We start from the raw sequence: 27,543 nt of genomic DNA, 5'->3' as shown, positions 1-27,543 counted from the left end.
GATGGGCAATCAAGTTGAAATGTGAAGCCAACTTGATTCACTAACACCCCCTACAATGATATTTATTTTTAGAATTTCAAAATATCTAAAAATTAATTAGAGCAATTTTTCTAAATAATTTAGCTTATTTTAAAAATTATAAAATAAATAAATGTGGTTTAAAAATAAATAAATAAATAACGAAAAGCTTAAATCAGACTCACTACTCTATTAAATATGCAAAACCATCAGCAGCCCCAAAAAATAAAACAAAATTTCTGCATCTCTTCATTTTATTAAAATTCCATTACTTTCAACAGTACAACAAAAAAAGGGTGGGACAGCCATTAATTTAATAGGAGGTCATTATTATTTAATTTTTTTTAATTCCATCCATTATAATGAAATATCATAATCATAATTAGTCAAACAAACAATTTTTTTGATAAATTTTGTATTTATTATGTAAGGATCCACATTAAACCTTCAACAAAAAAAAAACATATATTGTATTTTTTTACTTTATTTTTTATTTTATTTTTTATTTTTAGTTTTTTTTTTTTAATTTTTTTCTTAAATTATTTTATTTTATTTATTTTTTTTTTATTTGAAGCCATTGAAATAGGGAATTAGGGTTTTTAATCTTACACATCTACAACATTGTTATGCTGAGAAAGACTTGATTTTTATTAGTAATGGAAGGGAAATTTGGCCGAAAGCTCATTTTTTACTAAAATAGCCTCGATATAGTATGATTTCTTTTATACGAAAAATTTACTTTAGAAAAAATAAGAAAGCTGTCCGAGACAAAACTTATATCACATTATATGAAGAAAATTATGTCTCTTGCTTTTTACTCACATATTAAGGGCAAATTATTGCGTCCGATCACCTGACATGCGAACATCCAATTCGGACACGCCACCTCATCCGGATGCACTGGGCCCCGGTATTTTTGAGTGACGTCCCGCGTTTTTATTGGTGTCCGGACGAATCCAGACACCGGACACAATAATTTGCCCATATTAAGGGACATTTTTGTTTCAATAAGGGTTTGGAAATTGCTGAAAGTGAGGGCATTGGACTAAGCTTTGATAATATTTCTTTGATTTGATTATGAATTACCTTTCTCTGAATCAGTTTTTGTATTTATTTGGGTTGTAATAAGTTCAATTTTTCCTTATTTTATTATTTTTCTTGTAATAAATTCTCTTCCATCCAGTTAATGCTCTGCTTGATGAGTAGCAATCTCGGATTTGAGGCCAGGATTATGTTCATCACTGTTGGGATTCATGGATAGGGACTTCTTACGATGGTTTAGCTATTATTGTTGTGAAATCTTTTAAGTAAAAGAAAGTTAAATTCTTAAATATTGAGGTACATTTTATTTTAATGATTGAAATTTTATTAAAAAACTCTGCAGTTATCTCGGATAAATTCTGAAATGGGTGAACATTATGTCGATAGTAAAGAATTTAGGTTGTTACAAATGTCAAGTAATTTATCAAGGTAATCTAGGTCACTTATTTTGGTTTTTTTTTTTTTTTATGTATTTTATGTTCGAATCTCATTTGTAGCTATTTATCTTATGTTGTTAAGACTGTCGCTTGGTACTAAGACGGGCACAGTTTGGTACACCCTGGGTCGCTTGCTTAACACCAAACCAGTTGTTCTGCCCACGTGCTCGTGATCATCTGCTAGCACATTGTTTTTAATTTAAACAACAAAATTTAGTCTTGCACAGGCGATGTGGGACTAAACATAAGAAAGAGCGGGAAGGAGACGGATATGCTTAATTATAATATAAACTTAATATAATTAACAAATTTAAACTAAATATAATTAATTTAACTGTGGGCGTATAATATAATTAGTTAATTTAACTTAGTTAATTAGTTAATTTAACTTAGTTAATTAGTTAATTAAAACTTAATATAATTAATTTAACCATGCGCTTGTAATATAATTAGTTAATTTAAACTTTTTATCTAGTCTTGAAGTGTCTCTGGATATTTTATATCTAACTTACTACCTTTAAAAATACTACGAGAAATTTGACTTTCAATTCAACTGCGCGGGCAGGCTGGACAACCGCTCGAGTGGGAGCATAGGATGTGGCGACCATAGCTACCGCGCTAGCTCCAGGTAACGTAGTATTCGCGTTTGTATTTGTTAACATACCCCCATAAGCTAATGATATAGGAGAGACCGTTGGCATGTCTTGAAGGAGAGAGGATCTAGCCTTAGACAACACTTTAGTGAATATATCTACAATCTGATCCTAGGAATTAATGTGATGAACCGTGATGGCCTTTTGTTTAATGTAATCTCTAATGAAATGATAATTCACCTCTACGTGTTTTTGTATGGGCATGGAATACATGTTTGTGAGCAAGAGAAACGACTGAAACATTATCACGATATCATGAGGTAGGGTGAGAGGTTGGACATCAAAATTCCTGTAAGAGGCGTCGAACTTAGATGATGTCAGTGGCAGTAGTTACTAACGAGCGATACTCAGCTTCAGTGGAAGAGCGAGCTACCATTGGTCTCTTTTCGACACACCAAGAAATGAGAGTATCACCAATACTCGATTGTAGATTTTTGATTAATGGAGTCTTCTGCCCAATCAGAGTCTGTGTATGCCGCCAAGGTAAACCTAGAATTGTTGGGAAAACTAAATGTATAGTGCATTGGATATAGTGGAGCAAGTGCTTAAGAGATTGGAAATGATGCAGCGACGGTTTATTCATTGATTGTCAGAGTTTGTTAATGGCAAATGAGATGTCAGGTCTTGTGATAGTTAGATACTGTAAAGACCCAACCAAGTGGTTATATAATTCTGGATTGTCAAACAGGGAATTGGCAACTTAATATGTAGAAACTTTGAGCAAGAAATGCATAATAAAAGGCTTACACTACTCAAAGCCAGCCCAAAGAAGGATTTCTATAGCATATTTTGATTAATGGAGAAATAAACCGGTTGAAGTAGCCACCATTTGGATACATAAGAATTGATTTAAGTTGCCAAGATTGCAAAAGCAAAAATGGTCTTTGAAGATTCGATAGTAAGGCTACAATGGGGGAGGTATTATTGCATGTCAAGAGAAGATCATCCACATACACAAAAAAGTAAATATAATCTGAATTTTGATTATATATGTCAACAAGATGGATCAGCATCACTGTGGAGAAAACCAAGAGATTGTAAGTGAGAAGTAAGCTTGGCAAAGCACTTATGTGGTGACTGTTTAAGTCCATAGATAACCTTCCGTAGAAGGAACACGGAATCACGAAATTGAGGATCCTTAAATTCAGTAGGTTGCTTCATATATACAATTTCTTATAAATCTCCATGTAAGAATGCATTGGAAACATCAAGTTGTGTTATGGTACAATTTATATTAAGGGTAGCAATGATAAAGAGGCGAACATTGGCATCTTTGTAACAAGACTAAATATCTCGGTATAATCTATACCAAATTCCTAATTATATCCTTGCGCCACCAGTCGTGCTTTATAACGCGCAATAGAACCATCAGAGTGAAATTTAATTTTATAAATCCATTTGCAGCCTAAAATAACTTGATCCATTGGTGGAGGAACCAAGAGTACGGTACCCTAAGATTGAAGAGTCTGAGACTCAATGGTTCCTCAACTCCTTAAAAAAGATCCACAACTTTCTTTAGGAACTAATGTGGTCACTCAACTCCTTGAAAAGGGTCATTTTTTTTTTTTCTTAATATTTAATTTTGATGTTAATGGTGTTAAAAATATTTCATTTTGGTCCATCACAAAGAGTTGAGGGAATATTTTGGTCCTTTTCTTGTTTCTTAATTCAATTTAATTCAAAATTATGAATTAAGTGATTAATTAATATGCAACAAGCCCCCCTCCCCATCGTCGGCTTTGAATCGAAATTGGAAGCAGCGACTGGCAACGAGAGCTCAGCTCATGCTTCTTTAGCCAAATCTCGTAAATCTAGGTTGGGTGTCAAACCAGTAACCCACGCAGGTCAGGTCCGGGTTGAAATAGCCGACCTGCTTGCAAAAACAGATCAAGTTCAGATTGATCAGTTTAGAGGGGTCAACTCGAAATCGACCCGACCCATCGACCCGAATCGACACCTCTATTATGAACACTTAGCAAAGTAATATTACTAATATTTATCCTTGAATGTGTCATTATTAAATCTTGATTTGTAATTTCCTAACAAAAAGTTTAAAAAAAAAAAAAAACAAACAAAAACAAAACAAAATATTTTTTCTTTGATTTTTCTTGAAATAAAAAATATAACATATATTTCTTAATTATTTTGACATTTGGAAAATTTCTCTTGATTTGTAATCCATTACGAAAAATTTTTAAAAAACCAAAATATTTATTCATCAATTTTTATTAAAATAAAAAATTACAACATTCTTAATTAATATCATACTTTGTTGTTGCTTAATCATTTTGATATTTTAAAAAGGCACACACGACTTTACACGTGCCCCCCTTAATGTCATGATGTTTTCGGTCTTAGGTCATCTCCAACTGAACGTCAAACAATCATTTGCAATTTGCCACGAGCTTCTACCAAACGCCAAATTCAATAAATATGATAATTTTCCTTCTAAGACATGATCATCTCATCACTATTAGATGGATCCTAAAAGTTAATTCAATAATCCAAGTCAAAAGAAGAGAGAAATAAAATTTTTCCAATTTATTTGTGCTTAAATATCTTATAAGCTTAATTATCTTCATATGATGAGCTTGCTTTATAATCATTTTAATTAAATCTTCTGTCTCCACAATGTCACCAAATGCAATTGTAGAGTTTTGCTTCTTAATTAAGTGAAAAACCTTAAACAAATCTTCAATCTAGAGAATATTCATACAAGTGGGGCTTTGTCAGGGATGCCACCAAAATAAATTATTGAAGACTTCTTGTATATCTTTTTCATACATGAGGCATCTTCACCAACCAAGAAAGAAAATGTCCACAAAAAAAAGCTAGCAGTAAAATATATAAGGCTCGATGTCGATCTTAGGAGTGTAAACGAGTCGAGTCGAGTATTTACCCTATCAAGCCTGACTCGTTTAATCCAGCTCGAGCTCGAGATCGAGCTCTTTTGATATTATAAAAAAATAAACTGTCAAATATTATTAAAAAATAATATTATAAATAAAATATATATAATTATATCGAGTAGCTTGATAAGCTTTCGAGTCGATTCGAGTTGAGCTCGAACTCAAGCTCGTTTATCATACGAGCTCGATAAGCCTGGCTCGGCTCACTTACACTCCTAGTCAATCTTCTTATTTTTGTTAAAAAAAAATTAAGCTGCTAATAACTCGAACTCAAGCTCGTTTATCATACGAGCTCGATAAGCCCGGCTTGGCTTACTTACACTCCTAGTCAATCTTCTTATTTTTGTTAAAAAAATTAAGCTGCTAATAAAGGGAAGAGGGATATAAAAAAATTAGTATTTAAAAAGTATGTTGTTAAAATTTTCTCCTTTTTTTTATTCTAGATATGCAAAAATAGATACATGTCCAAATGATTGTTCGCAGATAGAAAGAGAAGCATAAACTTTTGAATGACAAAAAGAAAAAAAAATATAGTAAAGTGACACAGTTTAGTTAAACATTCATAAAGAAGAGATAAATGTAGCAGGGCAGGAATTATTGGGAATAATGCTCGTCTTGTCTTGCTGTGATCTGCCAGTTTACAAAATCTTAAAGCAAACAAAATTTTGCATGAAAAATGACATCATAAACTTGGCATCCTTCTCAAGAATAGTTAGCCCAGGTATACAAATTGCATAATAATAATTCAAACATAGTAACCTGTGAAGGTGAATCCTCTTCCAGCAATCTCCCCCACGCAGAACCAAGCATATAATTCCAGACCAAACAGAGCAGCAATGCCGAGATCCTCAACCTTCAAGTCTTGCCTGTTCCTCCAAATGTGCTTCACGCCCTCCAGCTCTTTCCAGAATGATTCATAGCGGCCAGGAATGCTGAAAAGAGTGTTGCCAAGTTAATCAAAAGACATTTTTTTTCTCTCAAGATTCAAATCGATAAGCTATGGTGGATTTGATAAAAATGGAATAGAGTGAGGATGTGGGTGTCGGATGCGTAGTCGTAAAGCTTGCATCAAGACTTAGGCTTCGTTTGGGACGACTTTCTTTCTGCTTCTTAAAGCAGCTTTCTAGTGCAAAAATTATTAATTTTGTACTAAAAAGCTAATTTAAGAAGCAATAAGAAAGCCGTCCTAAGCAGGCTTCGTTTGGGACGGCATTCTTATTGCTTCTTAAAGCAACTTTTCAGTATAAATTTTTTAATTTCTGTATTAAAAAGCTGTTTTAAGAAGCAGTAAAAAAGTCATCCCAAACGGAACGTTAAACTACCCCGGTGCCTGCATCCATCCTCCAATCATTCCCCCTAAACTATCTCCACTCACACCATCACAAATATATTGTAAATCACCAACCACACACTTTTCAGCTCCATCTTGTCCATCTTCAAGTCGTTTCCACACTCACCATCAAAAAAAGAATCACTGGTTAAGTATATCCTGAGCACTTTCACAATCGTCGCGTGCACATAACCCATGGCCTTTAAATTCTCCGGTGAGAAGCAAGACCAAAATCCTTTGCCAAAAACTTTTTTTTTTTTTAAATCATATAACAAGCACTTAAAAAACATTACATATAAAACAAAACAAGATTATATAACTACAAACAAAATTTAACATATTAAACGCTGCGATAAAACTTTTAGCATATAAACTCTAAGAAGCATGCTTGTCCACCATAAGAAGTCAACACTGCTTTACAGTCATTGTCGGCTATATGCCCAAACTTGTACAATACCAACTACATCAAGCCTTATCTCTCCAAGTGAGGTCAGCTAAATGAATCATTTTTCTCCATTATGTCTGGTTAAGAGTCAAATTCTTATTTAAATCTAATAAAAAAGTCATTTCTAAGATTTTTTAACCAAGTTTTTTTAGGTCTACCTCTACCTTTTTAACACGGGCCAAATCTAATTCATTTACTCTCCTAACCAAGTCATCAAAAGGACGACGTTTTATGAGACCAAATCATCTAAGGCAAGTCTCTAATCTTATTTGCCACTGGAGCAACTCCAACCTTCTCACATATACATTCTATCTCTAAAAGTAAAGCCACTCATCCACCTGAGCATCCTCAATCTCTCACTCAACTTAATTGTATGCTTCTCTTTTAAGGCCAACAATCTACACGCCATAAAACATTGCAGATCTCACCACCATCTTATAATATTTACCCTTAAGTTTGAGGGGTATATTTCCATCAAACAAAAGACCAGATGCATTTCTCCACTTCAACCATCCAACTTGAATTCTACTAATAATAACCCCATTAATTTCATCATCACTCGAGGCGATAGACCTGAAATATTTAAAATATGTACTCTTATTAATGACTTGATCAACCAAAATCACCATCCCCATTTAGATCTATTACTATTAAAATTATACTCAATGTATTCGGTTTTAGATGTACTCAAACAAATACTTTTGCACTTTAAGGTTAACCCATAATTTAAGTTTACCTTCAACTTACACTCTAGTCTTATCAACAAGAAGAATATCATCAGCAAAAATTATAAACCAAGGTACATCCTCCTGAAAAAGTCTAGCAAGAGCACTATGACTAAAGCAAAAAGACATGGGCTTAAAGTTGATCGTTGTTGTAATCCAACTAAAATAGGAAAATACTTTATCCAACATCCTTGTGTTTGAAAACGAGTAATAGCTCCTACATACATATCCTTAATGACCTGACTATAAACATTATTAACTCCTTTCTTTTCTAAAACTCTGCATAGCACATCTCTTGGAACTTTTATCAAAAGCTTTCTCTAAATCAATAAATATCATATTCAGATCCTCCTTATTCTCCATATACTTCTCCATCAAACCTCTCATAAATGTATAGCTTTCTTAGTAGACCTATCCAGCATGACTCCAAATTGATTTTGAGAAACATTAGTATCACGTCGTAACCTATGCTTAATAACTCTCCCAAAGTTTTGAAGTATGACATATTAACTTAATTCCTCTATAATTCGCACACTCTTACACATCGTCTTTATTCTTAAAAATTGGAATCAACACACTCCTCTACTAATATGGCATCTTTTTAGTCTTCAAAATAATATTGAAAAGCTTCGTAAGCCAAAAATTTTTATCTCCTAAGCATTTTCACAGCTCTATTAAAATATCATTAGGTCTAACAACATTTCCACACTTTATTTTCTTTAAAGCCTCTTTAACTTCAATTTTAATAATACGCTGATAAAAAAAAAATTATTACCAAAGTCAATCGTAGTCTCACAATCTTCATTAAAAAGCTTATCAAAATATCTCATCCACTTTTAATAAAAGCACTTTTTGATCTTCATCCTTAATGCACTTCACTTGAACTAAATCTTTATTTCTCCTATCCTTTTGTTTGGCTAACTGAAATATATATATATATGTATATATGTATATATATATATATATGTATATATATATATGTATATATATATATATATATATATGTATATATCTTTCGTCTTTCTTATCTTTGCATCACATATTATTTATTTAGACACCTTATGGGCATCTTTATATCTTTCACAATTTTTTGAGTTTTACCTTTAAACTAATTTTTATAACAAAGCTTCTTTTTTTTTTCCACATTATGATTTTACTACCAACTATTTTTACTATTAGGAATTTTTCCTTTTGATACTCCAAGCACATCATTTGCAAAATCTTTAATATCATTAGCTATTTTTTTCCACATGGCATTAGCTTACTCATATACATTCAAAATCTTAAGATCTTGAATATTACTCTAAAAAATATTTTCATTAGTGTTATTTAAATAATCCAATCTAATCCTCACACAATATTTTACTATATTTTCATATATTTCCCCTTCATATTAAAGTATAAAACTAATAATAAATGTTGTTGTGTACATAAATTTTCACTCAAAATAACTTTACAATCTTTGCAATCTGTTAGACTAGTCCCTAGTGGACCGGTCCCACTACAACAGGCCCCTAGTGAACCGGTCTGGGTTTACTCCAGGAAGGGGCGGAGATAAAGAGAGGGAGAGGAGTGGGGTCCACTAAGAGTTTAAATTCAAACTCCTTGGAGGGAAAGGAGACGGCGGCATGGGCTGATTAGTAATTTGGGCTTGATTAATTAGTTGTATGCTTTAAGTAGGAAGAAGGAATTAGGATTAGGGTAATGCATGCTTTGAGTTGTTCTCTTTGAGTTTTCTTTGGATCTTGGGCTCTAGATTCATCGTCTAGAGATTGAGAGAGAACGATCCTCCTCTCGAATTGAGGATCAATTGTATCTTGCTTAGTGTTTGTTTTTTGCTTTGATTCCATTATTACAATCTATCATTTTGGATTTGATTTATCAAGTTTTTGCATTATTTCCGTTGTTTTTTATCAATTCTTGCTAGGTTTGCTTGCGAACTCAAGTATTTCCTATCACAATCAAAACAATCTATTTTTCTTATAAGAAAATAATCAATCTAAGTTTTGCTATATTCATTCTTATAAGAGATGAGATGCTCCTCTCTTTTCATAAATAAGGTGTTAGCAATATGAAATCATAATCAAATTCATAACCACCATAAATGCTTTTAAAAACTTCTACCTCTCTACCAACATATCCATTTAAATCTCCTTCAATAAAAACACTTTTTTCAAGAGGTATCTTTTGTATTTCTTTTAGGTCATTCCAAAATTTTAATTTTGAACACATATCAAAATCTACTTAAGGAGCATAAGCACTTAAGATATTAATAATCTTAGCACTAACAACAATATTTAAAGTTATTAAACAAAAAATAATAATATTTAAAGTTATAACTCTATCTTCATTTCTATTAATTTTTACTATATTATCCTTCAAACTCTTATCTATAATCACACCTACCTCATTTCTAGTACAACTCCTACATGAATATCATAGTTTAAACTCTAAACTATCAATCTCTTTAGCCTTCTCTCCAACCCATTTAGTTTCTTAAATACATAAAATATTTATCTTGCTATGAATCATAATATCTATAAATTCCATTAATTTTCCTTGTATGCCCGAACTTGTGCTGAATAAAAAAGGCATAACTATGCGGGAAATGGATGATTTGAACCATGATACTATGCCAAAGTCATTACCAGTGTGCTCTTCCCTTGCATAGAAGGAAACCTCATGTCCATCGGAGATGAATTCACACGTTTGCTTGAGAAAGATAAAGCAAAGATTATTTTCTTCAACCGAAATGCTTGAAACTACTCAATCTGCTATTCATAATTACTTCACTTACTTAGTACTCAAATAAAAGGTGGGTGGGTTGGATTTGACGAACAATCAAATACCAATACAAACTATAGGAATCAGACAAAATAGACTCGTAGCCATCATATATATATATATATATATATATATATATATATATATAGAGAGAGAGAGAGAGAGAGAGAGAGAGAGAGGCATGTATGCGTGCCTTCTGCTTTCAGATTTCATACGCCAGAAACAAAAGCAAAAAGGGTCTCAAGGACAATGTCTTCAAGAATAATAATCACGTAAAGGGAAGCAAGGCCTTGAATAAATACTTCGTCCCCCCTCAAAGGAGGCCTTGCCTGCTTTACTAATACATATTATTGTGAAACATCTAAAATATATGCATAGGCAAGGACATGGCATAAATCTTCCTGCACCACATACATCACAAATTTACCACAGAACAAAGAAACAAATCATGAAGGAGACTGCAATTCCAAGGTATAATTTGTCATACCTATCACCTTCATTATTAAAATTTCAAACCTTATAACTCATAAACATCAATAAAAGGTATTCTCCATCTGCATTTATGCCATTTCTTGGTCCAAATTTAAACAAAATTAATCCACGTTAATAATTCAAAATACAGAATAAATATTGGCATGCAAATTAATATTTTTCTTCCCTTAACATTTCAAAGATATCAAGCAAGCAAGCATGCAAAAATACAAAAAATAAGTAATGCCTTTTAGAGTGTTACATAGCTACATTGTCATAATCACACTTGGCCTAGCTAATAATTGATCGTGATTTCTAGCAAGCGATAAGAAAGAATCGAACAATTTTAAGTTTCCATCTATAAAATAATAGCTTGGCAATTTAAGAGTAAGATTCCTAGATTAACCCCTCCCCATTGAAATGAACCCATGCACTTAATATAACCTCTTTTTTTCCTAGAAGACCATAATAGAGCCTGAAAAAGGTTCAAGAAAATTTTAACAGAAAGCTACATATATCGAGGGACCAAAAAATTTTTTTGAAGATGAAAATTCCATTTCTAAAGAAGGAAAAGTAGCAGCCAATACCCAGCCTCTGCCAGTTATATAAAAATGTCAATTAAAACTCAGAAAAGTCAACACACAAATTTCATCGTAATAATGATATGCCAAAAAAGGATGAATCATGGAACAAAGAAAACAAGTAATAATCAACAGCATATATATTAAATGGACTATATATATATATTAAATGGAATAAAAGAGGACTTCAAAAAAAAAAAAAGACGAATTGTAAAGGTTATACAATGTTGGGGGAAAAATGGGAAAAGCTATGCAGAAAAAATTTTGCCCACCAACACTTCTTGAGAGCGAATTTATGGAATGATGATCTCAGATTTGAATATATCGCCAGGAAACACAAGCATTTGCAAGATATAAATCAAATATCCTAGCAAAAGGCCAATGTGATATACTCAGACTTTTATCATGAGAAAAAAGGCCAAACAAGCAGAAAAACTTACCATATAGCCCGTAAAAGTGGTCAGCCTACTAAATAAAAACCACTAATTTTCTCGATGGGGTGCTAATCTAAAAGAAAATTGAAGGATAAGTTGTATTAGAAAACAAGCTAGGTAGAAAAGCATATCCAATATGTTTTTATCTAGTTCTGGAAGCAGAGAAGGATGATTATGTAAAGATTGCCCCAAATTTGTTAATGAGACTGCTACATTGATTTGGTGAACAGCATTGCATGGGATATATTGTTGTTGCCAGGACAGGTACAAAATTGAAAACAAATGGTTTTGGGATTGATTTTCTTCAACAAGAATAAGTTCAAAAAAATTTTACAAATTATGCTATTATGGAGCTGGAAATTAAAATTAGAACAATATTTTAATTTTAATTTTCATCTCCTTAATAAATACCTAGAAATATAAGAGGAAAAGCAAGTGTCCTTGAATATTGCAATCAACTGCTGTAGAGAAATAGAAAAAAAAAGGGGGGGGAAGAGATAGAAGACGTGTGTTCTGAACTTTGAGGAGCATCTCACAAGAGATATTGTATGATTTGGGTCTATGTAATTATTATCAACTTGAGCGGCCATGTATTTCTACAAGATGTTAGCAAAGTTTCCTATAAAGTCAATCTAGGAGAAAACTTGACTCTATCTTAAAAGTATAATGACAACAATCAAGAAAAAGAACCATCATAGGATAAAATGATGGAATTTGAAATATGAAAAATTGTAAATTTTGAAGATATGTTGCTAAGGGAAGTAAATTAGAATTCATTAGTTGGGTCAAAGCTGATATGAAATAAGATGTTTGGTTCCATTTAAGAAGATTAGTAGAAGCTCTAGGATAGTTTGGAAATATATATTAGTAATGAGATTTGATGACGAAGCAAGAAGTTAAAAAAAAAAAACTATAAAAGAAAAAAAATGTGCTTTTAAGGCATAGTAAAAGATAAATATTATTAGACGTAACAATAATTATAAGACAATTAAGAGTTTTGCAAAGGATATAAAGAGCAGAGCAAAAACTACACCTTAAAATAATTTGTATAATAGATTTGGCATAAAATGAAACTATATAAAATAGCAAAGAATCGGAAGATTTAGAAAATTTAATCAATTAAGATGTACTTTAGAAACAAATCTTAGTTAAAGATGAAAATGTTTTCTTTAAAAAATTGTTAATATTTTTTTGAAAGAATATAATAAATAAAATAATGGCATATATTATAGATATATCCAAAAAAGTGAAGTAAATTGATGCAAATCAAAAAACTTTGAGTTTCGATATTACTTTAGTTGATTTTATTTGAATAATTTTACTAATTTTATATTAGATATTTTGGGTGAAAGCATGCCTATAATGATGATCCCTATTTGCGTTCTCTAACTATGTTAGTCCAGTCCAATTCGCTATTGGCTCTTTGGTTTAATTCCCACTATTGGTTCCCTGCAGTAACCATTGGTTCACCAGTGTTTCACTAATTAGATCTTTATTTTCTTTTTTTTTTTAATTAGATCTTTATTTAGTTCTCCACCATAGCAGCTAATTCCTACTCTTGCTCCTATCCAGTTTCCTTCAGTCCTTGCTTCCATTCCTGCTCCAATTTGGTTTCCTTTAGTAGACGTAATATACTTATCTAATGTTTTTGCCTTTTTGGTGATCACCGACTTTTGTAGTTCCTATGGCAAATTGGCACAGTAACTGAAAACTGGGACTCACAATTTTTGCATTATAGCATAATGAACTGCTGTCGAAGTCTCTGAATTCTATGACCGTTGATTTGCCATGCCTTGTGGTTGTTGAATTATTGTTGCAAATTTGAAACCATATTTCCACATGTGCCAAAGCTTAGGATTACTGAATTAGACTTATTGAAGATCCTCTATTTCCTTTTATGTGTGATCCTTTTCTAGCTTGTGATTATCATAATATAGCATTTATGAGAATTGCTGGAATCAGGACTTGTGGTTCTGATAACAAGACTACCAACTTAAGCCCTTTGTGATTATAAATAGGAATATTGAAGCATGCTAAAAAAAGTCTAACAAAATTTCAAATCTCCAACTAATGTACTCAATGGATGTGAATTCTTCGAGCGTGGTGCAAGTGCTGATAGAAAATTTTTAAGGAAAGCCATCTCTTTTACTGTTGTGTGACATGGATTCTTATTTGTTGAATTCTTCCTTATCTCTATTTTTACTATCCAATATTAGTGGTTGATTTTGTTGGGATTGATTAATTTCATATTTAGTACAATGTGGCTCTTTCAATAGCAGTGTGAGTTCCAATCATCATGTAGTTTTTATTGGTCCTAAATTTCTAAATGAAATTTCTATTTGGGTGATAATTAAATTACCATTGGAATGATTTTCATGTATTTTTTAGTACTAATTAAAAGAAATGAATTCTTGTTTTAAATAAAACTTTATGAATGCAAATTTATTCTTGTGTGAGTGATCATGATCCAAAATCCACTGAGATAGGCATATATAGCCATCCAAATGGAGGAGATCACAATACAAAATTTTTTGAGTAAATTTTGGATACTCAAACGAAAAATGATTATAATCAAAGAAAGATTGTCATGTGATAAAGATTATTATGTGAATGGCCCAAAAGAGTTTGTGTTGGATGAAACATTGAACCAAGCACGCGCATGGGATTTGCTTTTAGAAGTTTAGAAAGTTAGGATTACCAATAATAGATAACTGACCTTCTCCTTGTGTGTTTGTTGTCTTCGATCTTCTCTATTTTTAGGGCCATGATAGTGAATAACGCATAAAATGAATAAATACACTCTTAAACTAGTTTAGCAAGCAAATAACAGCTACAATTCCCAGTTCTTCCTTAATGGCTGCAGTTGGCGGCTATAATAGCAGAATGGTTTTCCCTAGCTCTAGCGCAACCTTTAGACAGAAGCAGAAAGAGGGAAAAGGAAAAGAGGCAAGCCCCTAATGCGCTTGGAAATGGAAACCAACAGGGAAGGAAATGGAAAACAAGTATAGGAGAAGAAAGGAAAGGCTAGATGAGTTGAAGGAAAAATTCAATTCATTGGGGATTCAAACGACAAAGTACAAAGGGCTAATTTATAGCCAAAATGATAAACAAAATAAATAAAACCAAAATCCAAAAACTAAAGCAACTTATCTAAATGAAGATAAGCTATTTGATAAGGTAAGTCCTTATCTAAATCGGTTGATAAGTGGAGTGCCAAGCATCCATCATTATGGCCTAAGATTAATGGGATATCTAATTCCATTTGTTCCCCTAGCTTTCATCTCTTTGGATGGAAAAACTTCTTAAAGCATAAGTGTAGATCAAACTCAAGTCTATATTGAAACTAAGATACTCATACAAGTTAATACTTAATCCGTTCTAAATCAGATAAATTCAACTCTAAAAAAGTTTGAAAATAAATTTTTTTCAAAACTGATTACTTGTACCTCTATTAGAGATTTTGCAAAAATGTTTGATGTTGGGTAAATATCTCCACAAATGAATGAACCAAATCAAAATGAAAAAATGAAAAGATTTGTGCAATTTGTGCAAGTTATAAATACCATCAACACTTCGAAGTAAAGCAAGAATTAAAATGTTTGATACTTGACTCACCACAATTTATTTAAATATTAATAGAAAATACCAAGATAGTATTCCAAAGAAATATTCTCTTCCCAGTATAGGTGGCCACAAAAGAGAGGGAGATTTCCATACAGTGAATTCTGGAGGGTTATCTTGCTACTCTTTCATTCCCACCTCTCTTACTGGACACCCCCATTCTTTTTAGAAGATTTCATTAAATTTTTGGATTGCTTCTTGATATCCTCTATTTATGTGGAGATTCGAATATTCCTTGGATCTAAACTTAATATCTCCTTGTTTGTCCACCCCCATCATTATGGGAACTTGAATTGGCAATTCTACATTTTCATCCTCCATATTTGCTTGCTTGTATTTCATGCATTGGCCTTTGTAGAAATTTGGGTTTGATTATCAAACCTTCTACACCATATGGAATCCTCTAAAAGTCTCGAAAAATTACTAGTAACTTATTTTGACACATACATTTTTGTATATCTTTGGTTTAATGAGTTTGGAGAATAGTTTATTATCAATATTCTCCTAGACCAAATCATTTACTTCGTATCCTAGATTTGCATCAAACAACCATAGACCCTAAGACATCTTGCATCATAAAGTTAGCATTATAAATGATGTATAAAGGAAAAGTTTTATATTCATATAAGATAACTATTGAGATTTGGGAAGTTAAAGAAATATCATAGTGGTTAGGTTAAAAGTCTTTGTAATGGAATTTTAAGACAAAAGAGGCCAAGTGATAGAAGATGCAATATGTTGAAAGTAATATTTAAAAATAAAAAAAAAATTATTAAAAATTGTGATGACTATAAAATAATTATAAGTATTAGTCATGTTATGAAATTAAAGTAGAGAATCAAAAAACATAGACAGAAAAATTAAATTCATATTTTACTCATGCCAAAAAGATCCACTATGAAAGTGTTTATTGTGTTAGATAGTTAATGTAAAGTAATAAGAAAAAAGAAATAATTTTTATATAAATTATATTGATCTCGAGAAGGCATATTATCAAGTAACAAATTAATTGATTTGATTGGAATTAAAGAAAAAATGTATGTCAATATGCTCAAGTTTATATATATATCTATATATATATATATATATACATATATACATATATATATATATGTATATATATATACATATATGGGTATATATGGGGGCATGTCTTCGAAGCAGCAGCTGATATATTGAATTTAGAAGTAGAAGCATGATCACACGAAAATTTTAAAAAGAGCAAACAAGCCAAACCGTTTAGCACATTCAAAGAATGCGCCAATTAGGATGGCGCATTCAAAGAATGCGCCAATTAGGATGGAGCATTCTATCTGCTCCGCTGGCTGGCTAGCACATTTTTTCCGAAAATTTTTGTCCGTTGCGGGGACAAGATCCGCTTATCCCGTGAAATTGCATAGATTTCAGTGCGGGATGAATTAATTGAGGTGGTTGGACGAGAAGGCTGAAGGCGGGTAAAGGTTTATAAAAAGGGTGTCGTAGTGAGGCAAATGCGGTTCAGAGAAATTGAAAGCCTCCGATTTGAGAAGGAATGTTAGTTTTTTTTTTTTTTTTTTTTTTTTTGAAGTTTGATTTTGTTATGTAAAAATTTTTTTATGTTAAAGTTATAGTGATTTTGTTATAGATTTTATCATGGGAAAGTTATAGAAAAATTTTATGTTAAAATTGTAGAAATTTTTTTATGGTAAAGTTATTATTTTCTTATTTTTTTCTGTTGAAATTTTATTTATGTTAAAGTTAAAATTTATGTCTATCTATTTTTATTTGTAGATCAATTTCACTCGCATTATTTTGTTTAAAGTTGTTTGATCAGGTTCCTTTGTTAAACTTTTCTTTATGTTAAATTTAAAATTTTTTAATCATCATTTTAAAAAATTATTAATCGTTAAGCTATTTTAACTGAACATACAGGAAAATTTTGTACTTTTTTTTTGGAAAATTTTGTACTATGTTACAATAAATTCCACCATAATAAATGATATAAATTTCTTGCAATAATCACTTCAATCATCCCTATGCAATTGCTCCAATTATATCTGTGATATGTGGAGGAATGTTGACACGTTTTTTAATTTTTTTATCTGTCATGCTTTTTATGAAAAGGGAAAGAGAGAGGGAAGAGAGAGAGAGAGTAGAAAAGGGTTTTTAAATTATTTTTTTATAATATTTACATAATTTTTTAATTTTATATTTCATTTTTTATATATTTGAAATAATCACAATACTTATAAATATATATTGTAGGAGTTCGATTCTTCAAGAATTCAACAAGGCAAGAATTCAATAAGGAAAAGGAAAATTGAGATTTGAGGTAATTATTAATTAAATTAATATTTATAAATATTAATTTATTAAACTTTTTATAAATGATATTGTTTCTAAATATTTAAATCTTAGCGGTTGCGCATTCTTTGAATGCGCTAAACAGTTTGACTTGTTTGCTTGTTTTAAAATTTTCATGTGATCATGCTCCTACTTCTAAATTCAATATATAAGCTGCTGCTTCTTAAAATTTGGCCTATATATATGATGGAGCTCATATTAGTATTAAAAGAAATAAAATAGTGATCAAATAGTTTCCATTTATGGTAGTATTGCAACAAGAGTGAAATTTAGCTACTTTTTTTGCATTGGTTATGAAGAGGCTTATAAAAGCTATTCAATATTAATGGAATTAGCATATGCTTTTGGCAAATGACAATGTTCTAATAAGAGAGTCGATTGTTGAAATAAGGGAAAAAGAAAATACAATGGAGAAAATATAGAGAATATAGAAGGGCTTAGAATTAGTGAAACAAAGACTAAGTACATGATAATACAATTTTGGTAGCATTATCAATCAATATTTAATGAAGATAACGTAAGAAAGGTCTGATGGGTTTGAGTACATTGGATGTATAATATAAAATAATGAAAATATATATGAGAATAAAATTTTAGAATTAATGCTTGGTGGTTAAAATGGAAAAGTGTCATTGGAGTTTGGAGTAGTATGCTATAAGGGGATATTATGGATATTTTAAGATAAATTTTATAAAACTTCAATTAGATGTGCTATGCATATGGTTTTGAATGTTCGACAGTATAAAAAAGTCGTTGACAACCAAGCTGAGCTTCATAGGTATGAGAATACAAAGATGGATAAATAATCAAACTAATGACTATATTATTACAAGAACAGATAGAATAGTATCCATTAAGGATTAGATATTTGAAGTAGTTTTGGCATGTATGATGAAAAATAGAAAATGCACATATTAAACAAGTAGACAAAATTAGCAGCAAAGTATTAGGAAGAAAAAAAATCTACATAAGCAATATGGATAGAAGCTGTTCAAATGATTTGCAAAGAATGGGTTTAGCACCCCATGTAAAACTCAACAATAATGAAAAGATAATAAGGATTCATAAAGCAATCCCAAATAGTTGGCATATATATAAAACAAAAGAAAATTAGAAAATCACCATATTTATTTGGCCTGAGAGGTTTGATTCTTCAATTATAGTGAGATGAAAGTACTTGAGTATAGGAAATAGTGTAATTTCTCTCGTACACATGAGGCTTCTTGATAATAAATAAATAAGTTCCTCTATCCTATTCAGTGGATGGTCATTATTTTATCCAAATCATGTAATTTTTTGTGTATTCTATTTGGCATAATCTATTTGTTATTCCTCTCATGTTCATTGAGCAGGTTACTGGTCAGTATAAATATGTAGATTTATCCCAACAAATAGCACATAGTTGGTAGTTAAAAACAATGGTTCACCTAGTTTGTGGCTCTCATAGGTTTTTAATATTTTCTATTATAGCTGAGCAAGATTCACAAGTGATAACTCCCAAATAGCTCCACTTTGTTGAATGGACTCGTGGTGGATAATACTTGATGAGCCATAAAAGCATCTATTTAAAGAGAATGGTTATTGATATAGCGAGCTAGCATGAGAAGGCAAATAATTAAGGCATGTAAAAATATTGGGATTCAAGCTTGAGTGCTTACTTTAGGTTGTCTGATTTTCGAAGTATGTGATTATAACAGAGTTAGTTTAATAGCATAGCTCAAGTTATTTAAACATGTTAAAACATGTTATTTTGTGAACTGCTTTATTGATTTGCATGCAACATAATTGACTTTGATGAGAATATCAATAATTTGATCTGATGTGAGTATGTAGACCATACATATCACACCATTGTAAATTTTTTAATTAATACAATGTTTGGCAAATTCTAGATTTTTTTTATGTCGTGTAAAATAGTGTTATATGTTATAAAGATTGCAGCTTTATTGTTACAACAGGCTTTAACGGTATTGGGGAGAAAAACTTTTTTTTTTTAATTCATTATCTATAACACTTCACAAGAACCATGTGTAACAAATTAAAATTTGACTTTAGCACTATTTCAAGCAACAACACTTTTTGCTTCTCCAAGCAGCAATCAGGTTAACTCCTTAAAAGGAAAAATATCCGGAGGTAAATATTCTATAATTGATGTCTCCTACTCAATTAACACTTGTGAAGGTTTCTACCTAGAGATGGCCTTTATTTTGAAACAAGAGTTATTTTCGTGAAGTCCTTTTGAGATATCTCAAGATATAGAACACATGTTCAAAATGAATGAATACAAGTGAATGCATAAACTAGCTTACCATACTTACAACCTGAGCTATTTCTGAACGAGTATGGGCTACATAGATTACCTTCTCAAGTAATCTTTGATAGCAATCAAAGATCCACTATTTTAATTTCAGTGGCTAGCTTTAATTTAAATTGGGCTCAGTTGGAGTTTCTATGGCTTTACAATTCATCCCTATTTCTTTGAGCAAATAAAGGATATACTTGCATTGGATGATAAAAATGCCTTTCTTGGATCAGGCAAACTCCATGACAAGGAAATACTTTAGCTTTCCAAGGTCTCTTTGATATCAAATTTGACCTCCATTTTTTCAAGTTCTAATTTCAATAAAATCATCTTCGTTTTACTATGAATACACATTTAGTCATTTACTTCCAACTATCTTCTTGTTTTTAGGTAGAATAACAATATTCCATGCGTTTTTTCTAAAGCATTCATTTCTTCCATCACAGCTAAATTTCAATTTAGATCCTCTATTGCTTCCTGAATAATTCTTAAAATAAATAAGTTAGATATTTTATACACAAATGCTTTAGCTATTTGATAAATTTTCATAGAATAACTACTTTGTAATGGGATGTTTGCTACATGTTTGAGATTCATTTATAAATGCAATAGAAATATCAAAATCATAAGATAGAGTGGGTGTGGAAGAAATGTTATCCTAAGAAAGTAAAATCATCCCTTTTTTTTCTTTTCTTTTTTTAAGTAAAATTATCCCTTAGTGAATCAAATTGGACATCTATTTGAGAAACAATTGGAGACACAATTGGAGCAGTAGTACTTCTGGAAAATTTCTTTCATAGATAAACCTCAAGTTCTGACTGAGAATGATAATCCACTTGTAGTACTTCTCTCCCTGCTTTTGATAAAGCAATATAATGGTAGGTGTCTTTATAGTACTAGTTTTCATATTATTATTGATGTCAAAATTAATAGATGAAATTGCTAAAATTTCCAAAAAATTATTTTCCACTACCACGTTCTCCCATTGAATAGAATTTCTTTAAAAGAAAGATTAATCTTCAATAAAGCTAACATCCATACTTTAGAACATCTTTTTATTATAAGATTATAGTATTTTTACCATTTTTATTGGAAGTATAGAAGAGCAACCAAATTTTTCAGCTTTAGGGTCAAGTTTTGTTAAGTGTGCACACAACAGATGTAACCACAACCTTTAAGAGTAAAATCAGCTGTGATCCGAGATATAAAAATATATAAGAAAATAATTTTTGAGCATTTGTGAACGTGTTTTAAATTTCAGAACTATCGATAGCATCTATTAAGTAAACAACAAGCAGTCAATAAAGTATTTCTCCAGTGGTATTTAAGTATTTTGAAACATTCAACAAAGATATAATGGCATGAGCAACTTAAAGAAAAAAAAAGTGCTCATTTTTTTCTTTCGGCTATGCTATTCGTTATTGGGTATCCCGACATTTTGTTTGGTCAAAACCCATTTTTTCAATAGAAATGTTTCTACGCATCGGTTAAAATACTCAATTCTGTTTTCATTTCTAAAAATATCAATTTTAGTTTGAAGTTGATCTTCAATCCTAAGCAAAAAAAAAAAATTTACTCAACCTCAGGACTTCTCATCAAAAAAATAAACGCAACATAATCTCATGTAGTCTCAATAAAAATTACAAACCATTTTTTTACCAAACAGTGTTTTGACCTTAGAAGGACCTCAAACATCACTATGAAACAGATAAAATGATTTTATGGCAAAGTAATATTTTATTGTAAAAGACGCACGATGGTCTTTAGCTAAATGAAAAACTTGTAATAACCGGTTTAGGCTTGGCCGGTTCAACCGAACCGGCCAGCCTTCTATTTTTAGCCGCGACCCAACAGAGGGTCCTACAGGCTCTTTCGCGCGAAACAGAGAAGGGCGAGCGACGGAGCGTTCGTGTGAGGGATCAAAGTGAGTTTCATTTTTCCAAATTTAGCACACGATTGTTTTCAATGATAGGAAATAATAATTCATTTTCATTCTTATCGTTATCAGAGTATTATTTTGGGAGAGATTTGAAGAACGAGAGAAACGGACGAGAAGGATTAAGGGAAGAAGGTTGGTTGAATTTCTTTCTCTCTTTTCTTATACATTTCGTAGATTTCTTCACTTAAACGCGAATAATAATATTCACAGAGAATAAGGAAGAGATTGAAGCGAAGAGACAAAGGAATTTGGGGGAGAAAGGATCTTGGGAGTTTGAGAAGTTGCCATTTGTAAGTGGAATTCTCCTTATATAATTTTTTATTATATTTTGTTATGGAAGTAAAAAAAAAATTATATTTATATGAAGGTTATTGTTTGAATTTTAGGGTTTCAGGATGGGGGAGATCAAGTCGTAAGAATTGAAAACAACGAGGATTCAACAGGGAGGAAAATTGATTCAAGGTTTCAAAGGCCTGAAATTTTCAAAGTGGGTATTTATAAAAGTTTAAATTTCTTTATTTCAATTCTATTTTCATTTAGAAAGAAGTATATATGAAATCGTTAGACTTATGATTTCTGCTACTGTTTGAAATGATTTCCTGAAATAAGCAATGACATGTATGAGTACAATTATGAAAAAGAAAAAAGATATGTAATGAGTATATCAAAGAAATAGAAAGTAAAAGTTTAGAAAGAAAACATACATATGTATATGATTCATATATGCAAATGATAAGTAATATTTATAGAGATATATATAGATATGTTGTATGCAATGGTAACAATACAGATGAAAATGAGAAAAGAAGAGAAAAGAGAATAAAGGAAAATGTATTGAAAATGACAGGAGTTCACCCCCTGATGGTATTGGCTGGGGACGCCGTACTCGTGCACGAAAAAGAAAAAGGAAAATGCTATGGAAATGGAAAAGGAAATCAAATGGAAAATGTTGTACCTTTGGGTAGTTTGAGATGGTGCTCCTGTGCAAATCAAATGGGAAAAGGAAATATAAATGAAATACTAAATATAACGAATGTTTTAAATTGTTTTAAATAAAAACATCCAAAGAAGTATAAATCAATGAAATGAAAGAATTAAGATTAAGAAAAGATATAATCCACATATCTTTATGCATATTAATTGTTTTAATTAAATACCCACTGAGTTTACTTAGTAAACTCAACCCACGAGTTTAAATGTTTCATGTAAGTTCTTAAGAAAGAAATGGCTGAAAGAGAAGAACATGTTTAAGAAGACGACGTGCAGATATCAACAGGTAATTTATATTTTGTGTTTAGTGGCTCTTTAGCAAATGAAGTAGTATATTGTTTAAGAAATTTTTTTTTTCGTCCGACTTTTCGTACCCACCTCGTTAGATCGAGCTTCCGGGCCGTGTCGTGACAAAACTTCACAATGAAATTTAAACAATCAATTCCCTTAATAAGAATATATAAACTATTAGAGTTTGTATGCATAGCTCTTATGTTTTTTACGTGCTCCAATCAATATCTTGATGGGGCCCGCAGTGACTATAACTGGCATGTAAGAGCCAATTTTCAGAATGACTAGTTGCCCAAAAGATATGATTTTGGGGAACCACATACTTATACATCTATGGCTTACTAGGGCTTTCTCTCAATAAATACCCCTCATGTTTTGCTTTCAAGATGGACATTTAGAAAAGTGAAGAGTGCTTCATAATTATATCCATGTGGTATAGTTTTGTGTTCTGGATCTTCCCTTTGAAAGATAGTAATTCAACTTTCACTTCTAAATCCTTTTGTTGTCACCCCGCCATAATCTATGGAGGTTGTGGAATGATTCCCTTGTCAACAATCAAGAAGCGGTTCATCCTAGCTCATAAGAAAATAAGAGATTTATTATGCTCACCAAGTATGGAAGAAAGTAGGAAGTTGTAATGATTTCTCCGCTAATGTGCAAAGGAAGGAGTATAGTGATTTTCCAAAAGAGACGTACTAGGGATTGACTATAAAAAATCAGAGCCAAACCACATAAAAATCAATTAGCATACTCTTAGTTATCCTCTTTTACTAGTAGTTATACTTATAACAATTGTATATGTTGTATTCACACGGCTTTGTGATAATCTTGTTTGAGTGGACATGTACTATTGTTCTTATATTTTACATCACTCTCATATATATAACTACTTAATCATCCTCTTATATCCTCTTATACATTGCTTGCACATTTAACTTCATATTTATATCAACACCATTAGATAACTTACGTGCACTTGTGCATGTATTTGTGTTGAATTAATTTTTGCTTGATGTTATACATATTGTGACGGATTTGGATTTGAAATGGAGGAGTTTTTACACAACTAAGGCTGCGCAAAAAATGATAAATCCAAAAATATGCACAAAACCTGATAAATTGATAGATTCGGTTTGGTTTTTATTTTGTCTATATTGACTTATTTAGGTTTGCTTGGGTTTTAACTTTTGTATGTTCAAAATAAACCAAATTGAAATGATTAAACAAAATATATAAAGATAAATCCAATTCTTAAACTCTATTACCAAACAACCGTTAACTTCACTCAATTGGAACCATAACCCTTCGCTGATTTACTTCTATAAAACCTTATTGATGCTTCAATGATTCATCAATGTAGAACAAAATGTCAAGTTAGCCTCCAACCAAACCATTAAAAACCCTTTAAAACCAAACTAAAATAACCTAAACTGAACCAAAACCCTAAAAAACAATTCCTAAATATTTCTTTTCTTAAACCAAAAAAGTAATTGCAATGAAACTGAACAACTCCGATTGGATTGGCTTGGTTTGTCATAATGGCAGTTTGATTTGGTTTTAAATATAGGTGGGTTTGAAATCAAATTGAATCATGCCTTCACTCTACATCATTTGTTCTTAGGCCTTTGGATGAAAGGCAGTACAATTGTATTTAAAGTGGGGCGTTAACTTCTTTATAAGGAATATGGAGGTCAAAAATTATCCAGTTAGTTGAGATTAATCTTTGGCTGTGTCCATCTTCAAGAGATGGAGTCTTGGAGACTTTCATCTAATTTGGGCTTTGGATTTGTATGTGAATGAAAATAATTTCACCAGAAACCTTGATAAACCTCACCTATCTACAACGATCGAACCCAACATCAAGAATTTAGAGTGATGAGTTTTAGAGAAAATTTTATATTTTGGAAGGAGACTTTATGCTATATTCGGACCACCTTCAGGTTGTGTGTATTTTGGGGTTATGGTATTTAAAGGTGTAGACGATGCTACTAATCAAATGGTTATAAATTAATGATAATTGTACCAACATTGAGGAAAGAAAATCTTCCATATAGTATATTCTTCTTTTAAGCTTAAGAGCAATTAATAGCATTGGTGAGCTCTCCAATTATGATTCTTCAATATTTATGCCCATCATCGAGGTGAAGGAGTCCTGGAGCATGTTCATTTGAGTTTAGAGGAAGCTTGCAGTATTTGGGTGCATCTGATGATGATCTTCTAATGACCACATTTATCATTTGGGTGAGGGATTGCTTTTGGATTTGTTAAGTGACGGTTCAACAAGGACATTGATTTCAAATTGATATAGATATCAAAACAAAAAAAATGCACTCGATTGACTCAAAGATGTTAGCTTGACAAGCTAATCATACATGGAAGGACGATTTTTAGATTCTTCACATCATATGTTTTAAGTTCATTGGCATGCTAATGTGTGAATCAAGGAAGCAAGTGCATCTATTGATTCAGCTGTTGTAATGATTATGATAATGAATGATGAACTATTTTCTGTCCCAGATGAATCAATAACTAGTTAATATGTAGATTTTAGCTATTCATCCTAACTTTCACTAAAAAAATTAATATTTTCTTATTGTATACCTTAGTTTGATATGAAAGCTTTTACATTGAGGTAAAGATTGCTGTTGCCTATCCTTTGGAAAAAGCTTCAAGATTTACGTTGTAATTGTATCTGCAGGAAATTCCATAGATGCATATGGTACATATAACATTTATATTTGCAAACAAATCAAAGAGGAACAGAATGCTAAAAGTTTTTAAGGGATTTCGTTTCTCATTTAAATTAAAAAAAAAAACTACTTAAATAAAGCTTTAAAAAAAAACAGTACAAAACGCGAAGGTAAAGCCAATGCTAAAATGAAGAAAAAAAAGACGAATCGACATAAGAAGAGGGAAATGTCCCTTTAGAAAACTAACCTTGCCAGCCTAGTGTAAAGCAGCTGCTTTGAAAGCTCCTGACATTTCTCAACTGTTGGTGGCTGGACAATATATTGCTTATTCTGCTCCAGCAATTGCTTATAGTAGGAAGTTCCGTGCTTAGCAACAAATTGTGAAGCTTGCACAGCTTTAGTCTGCAGCTGATGGAGCTTCGATGCCATCTGCTCAAAATTCCAAATTTAAACACTTGAATCTCATTACGCGAAGATTAAAACCACGGGATAACATAAACGTGGCAACGGATCCAAGCACATAGGTACAGATTGGCATGGCACAATCACGCAATTATCGTAGCAGATCCGCAAAGAAAAGCGAACAAGCTCGGCAACAATGATGACCAAATATGCTAAGAAGAATAAATAAAATGAAATAGAAGAGTGGGAGATGAGATCATCGAGAATATTTTCGCAAAAACCCTAGATTAGAACAAATGCTGAAGAAAGAACCCAAGAATAATTAAAGATGGGACTTGCCTATGGAACAAGCCTGCGATTATTACCTCTCCACAATCCTCGCAGAAACAAATGGAGAATCTAAGTGATCGGATTCTTCTACGAGAGAAAGAGAAGTAAAAGCCGACGGAGAAGGGACGCTTGGCGCTGGAGGTTTTCTATCTTCGTTGAATGCCAGGGGTGTTTCAGTAATTTGGTTAATCTAGGGTTTATGAAATAATATTTTGCTGAATTTGATATAATATGAATATAAATAAATAATAATAATAATTAATAATTAATTAAATATAGAAATATATATTATAATATTTGGTGTGATGGAGTGGAGATTAGGGTTTCAATAGATGAGCCAACCAGACAATCCAATCTGAGTCTGGATAAAAAAATTTGGGTTCAGGTTGACTTGTTTAATAAAACGGTCGTATTTTATTTTGGAATTTTGCATTTTAATTGGTGGATCGAGTTCAGGTTGATACGTGAACCTGATTTGACCTAAAAAATGATATTTAATTTATTTTCGTAAATTTTGTTGTTCGTTGGTATATTTTTTATCACAACAATAAGGTCTCTCATTCCTAAGTCGATTGAATTGAAAGGCTCTTTTCTGCCCAAGTTAGATTCAAGTCAAACACAAACTCATCGAGCTCATCAACATTAAAATAAACAAAACATGAACATGTTATTGTCAAGTAAATTTGAATACGAACTATTTTTGAACAACTATAGGATCCAAACAAATGGAACACAAAAAAGCATCTAGGTTACTCTAGCTTAGCTCATTTACAACCCTAGATAGACTGGGCATAAATTAAAAATAAA

At 31.5% G+C, this 27,543-nt stretch overlaps 1 protein-coding gene across 2 annotated transcripts; it reads right to left on the bottom strand.

The window, feature by feature from the left end:
* Nucleotides 1-5,587: 5,587 nt before the first annotated feature.
* On the bottom strand, nt 5,588-26,913 carry LOC110098886. Of its 2 annotated transcripts, none has more exons than XM_020825832.2 (3): nt 26,772-26,913; nt 26,252-26,433; nt 5,588-5,990 (listed from the first exon to the last, which is right to left on the bottom strand). In XM_020825832.2, the coding sequence occupies exons 2-3, from the start codon at nt 26,431-26,433 to the stop codon at nt 5,804-5,806; spliced, it is 369 nt and encodes a 122-aa protein (XP_020681491.1). In that variant the 5' UTR covers nt 26,772-26,913; the 3' UTR covers nt 5,588-5,803. The 2 variants fall into 2 exon arrangements, with proteins under 2 accessions (XP_020681491.1, XP_020681492.1); XM_020825833.2 differs by having other exon boundaries at nt 26,746-26,896.
* Between the last annotated feature and the right edge of the window lie 630 nt (nt 26,914-27,543).

The sequence above is a fragment of the Dendrobium catenatum genome, unplaced genomic scaffold (genome assembly GCF_001605985.2).
Source record: "Dendrobium catenatum unplaced genomic scaffold, ASM160598v2 fragScaff_scaffold_1381, whole genome shotgun sequence".
In the NCBI taxonomy this organism is placed as follows: domain Eukaryota; kingdom Viridiplantae; phylum Streptophyta; class Magnoliopsida; order Asparagales; family Orchidaceae; genus Dendrobium; species Dendrobium catenatum.
Note: the sequence above shows the minus strand (reverse complement) of the source record. Positions and strands in the feature narration are given on the sequence as shown.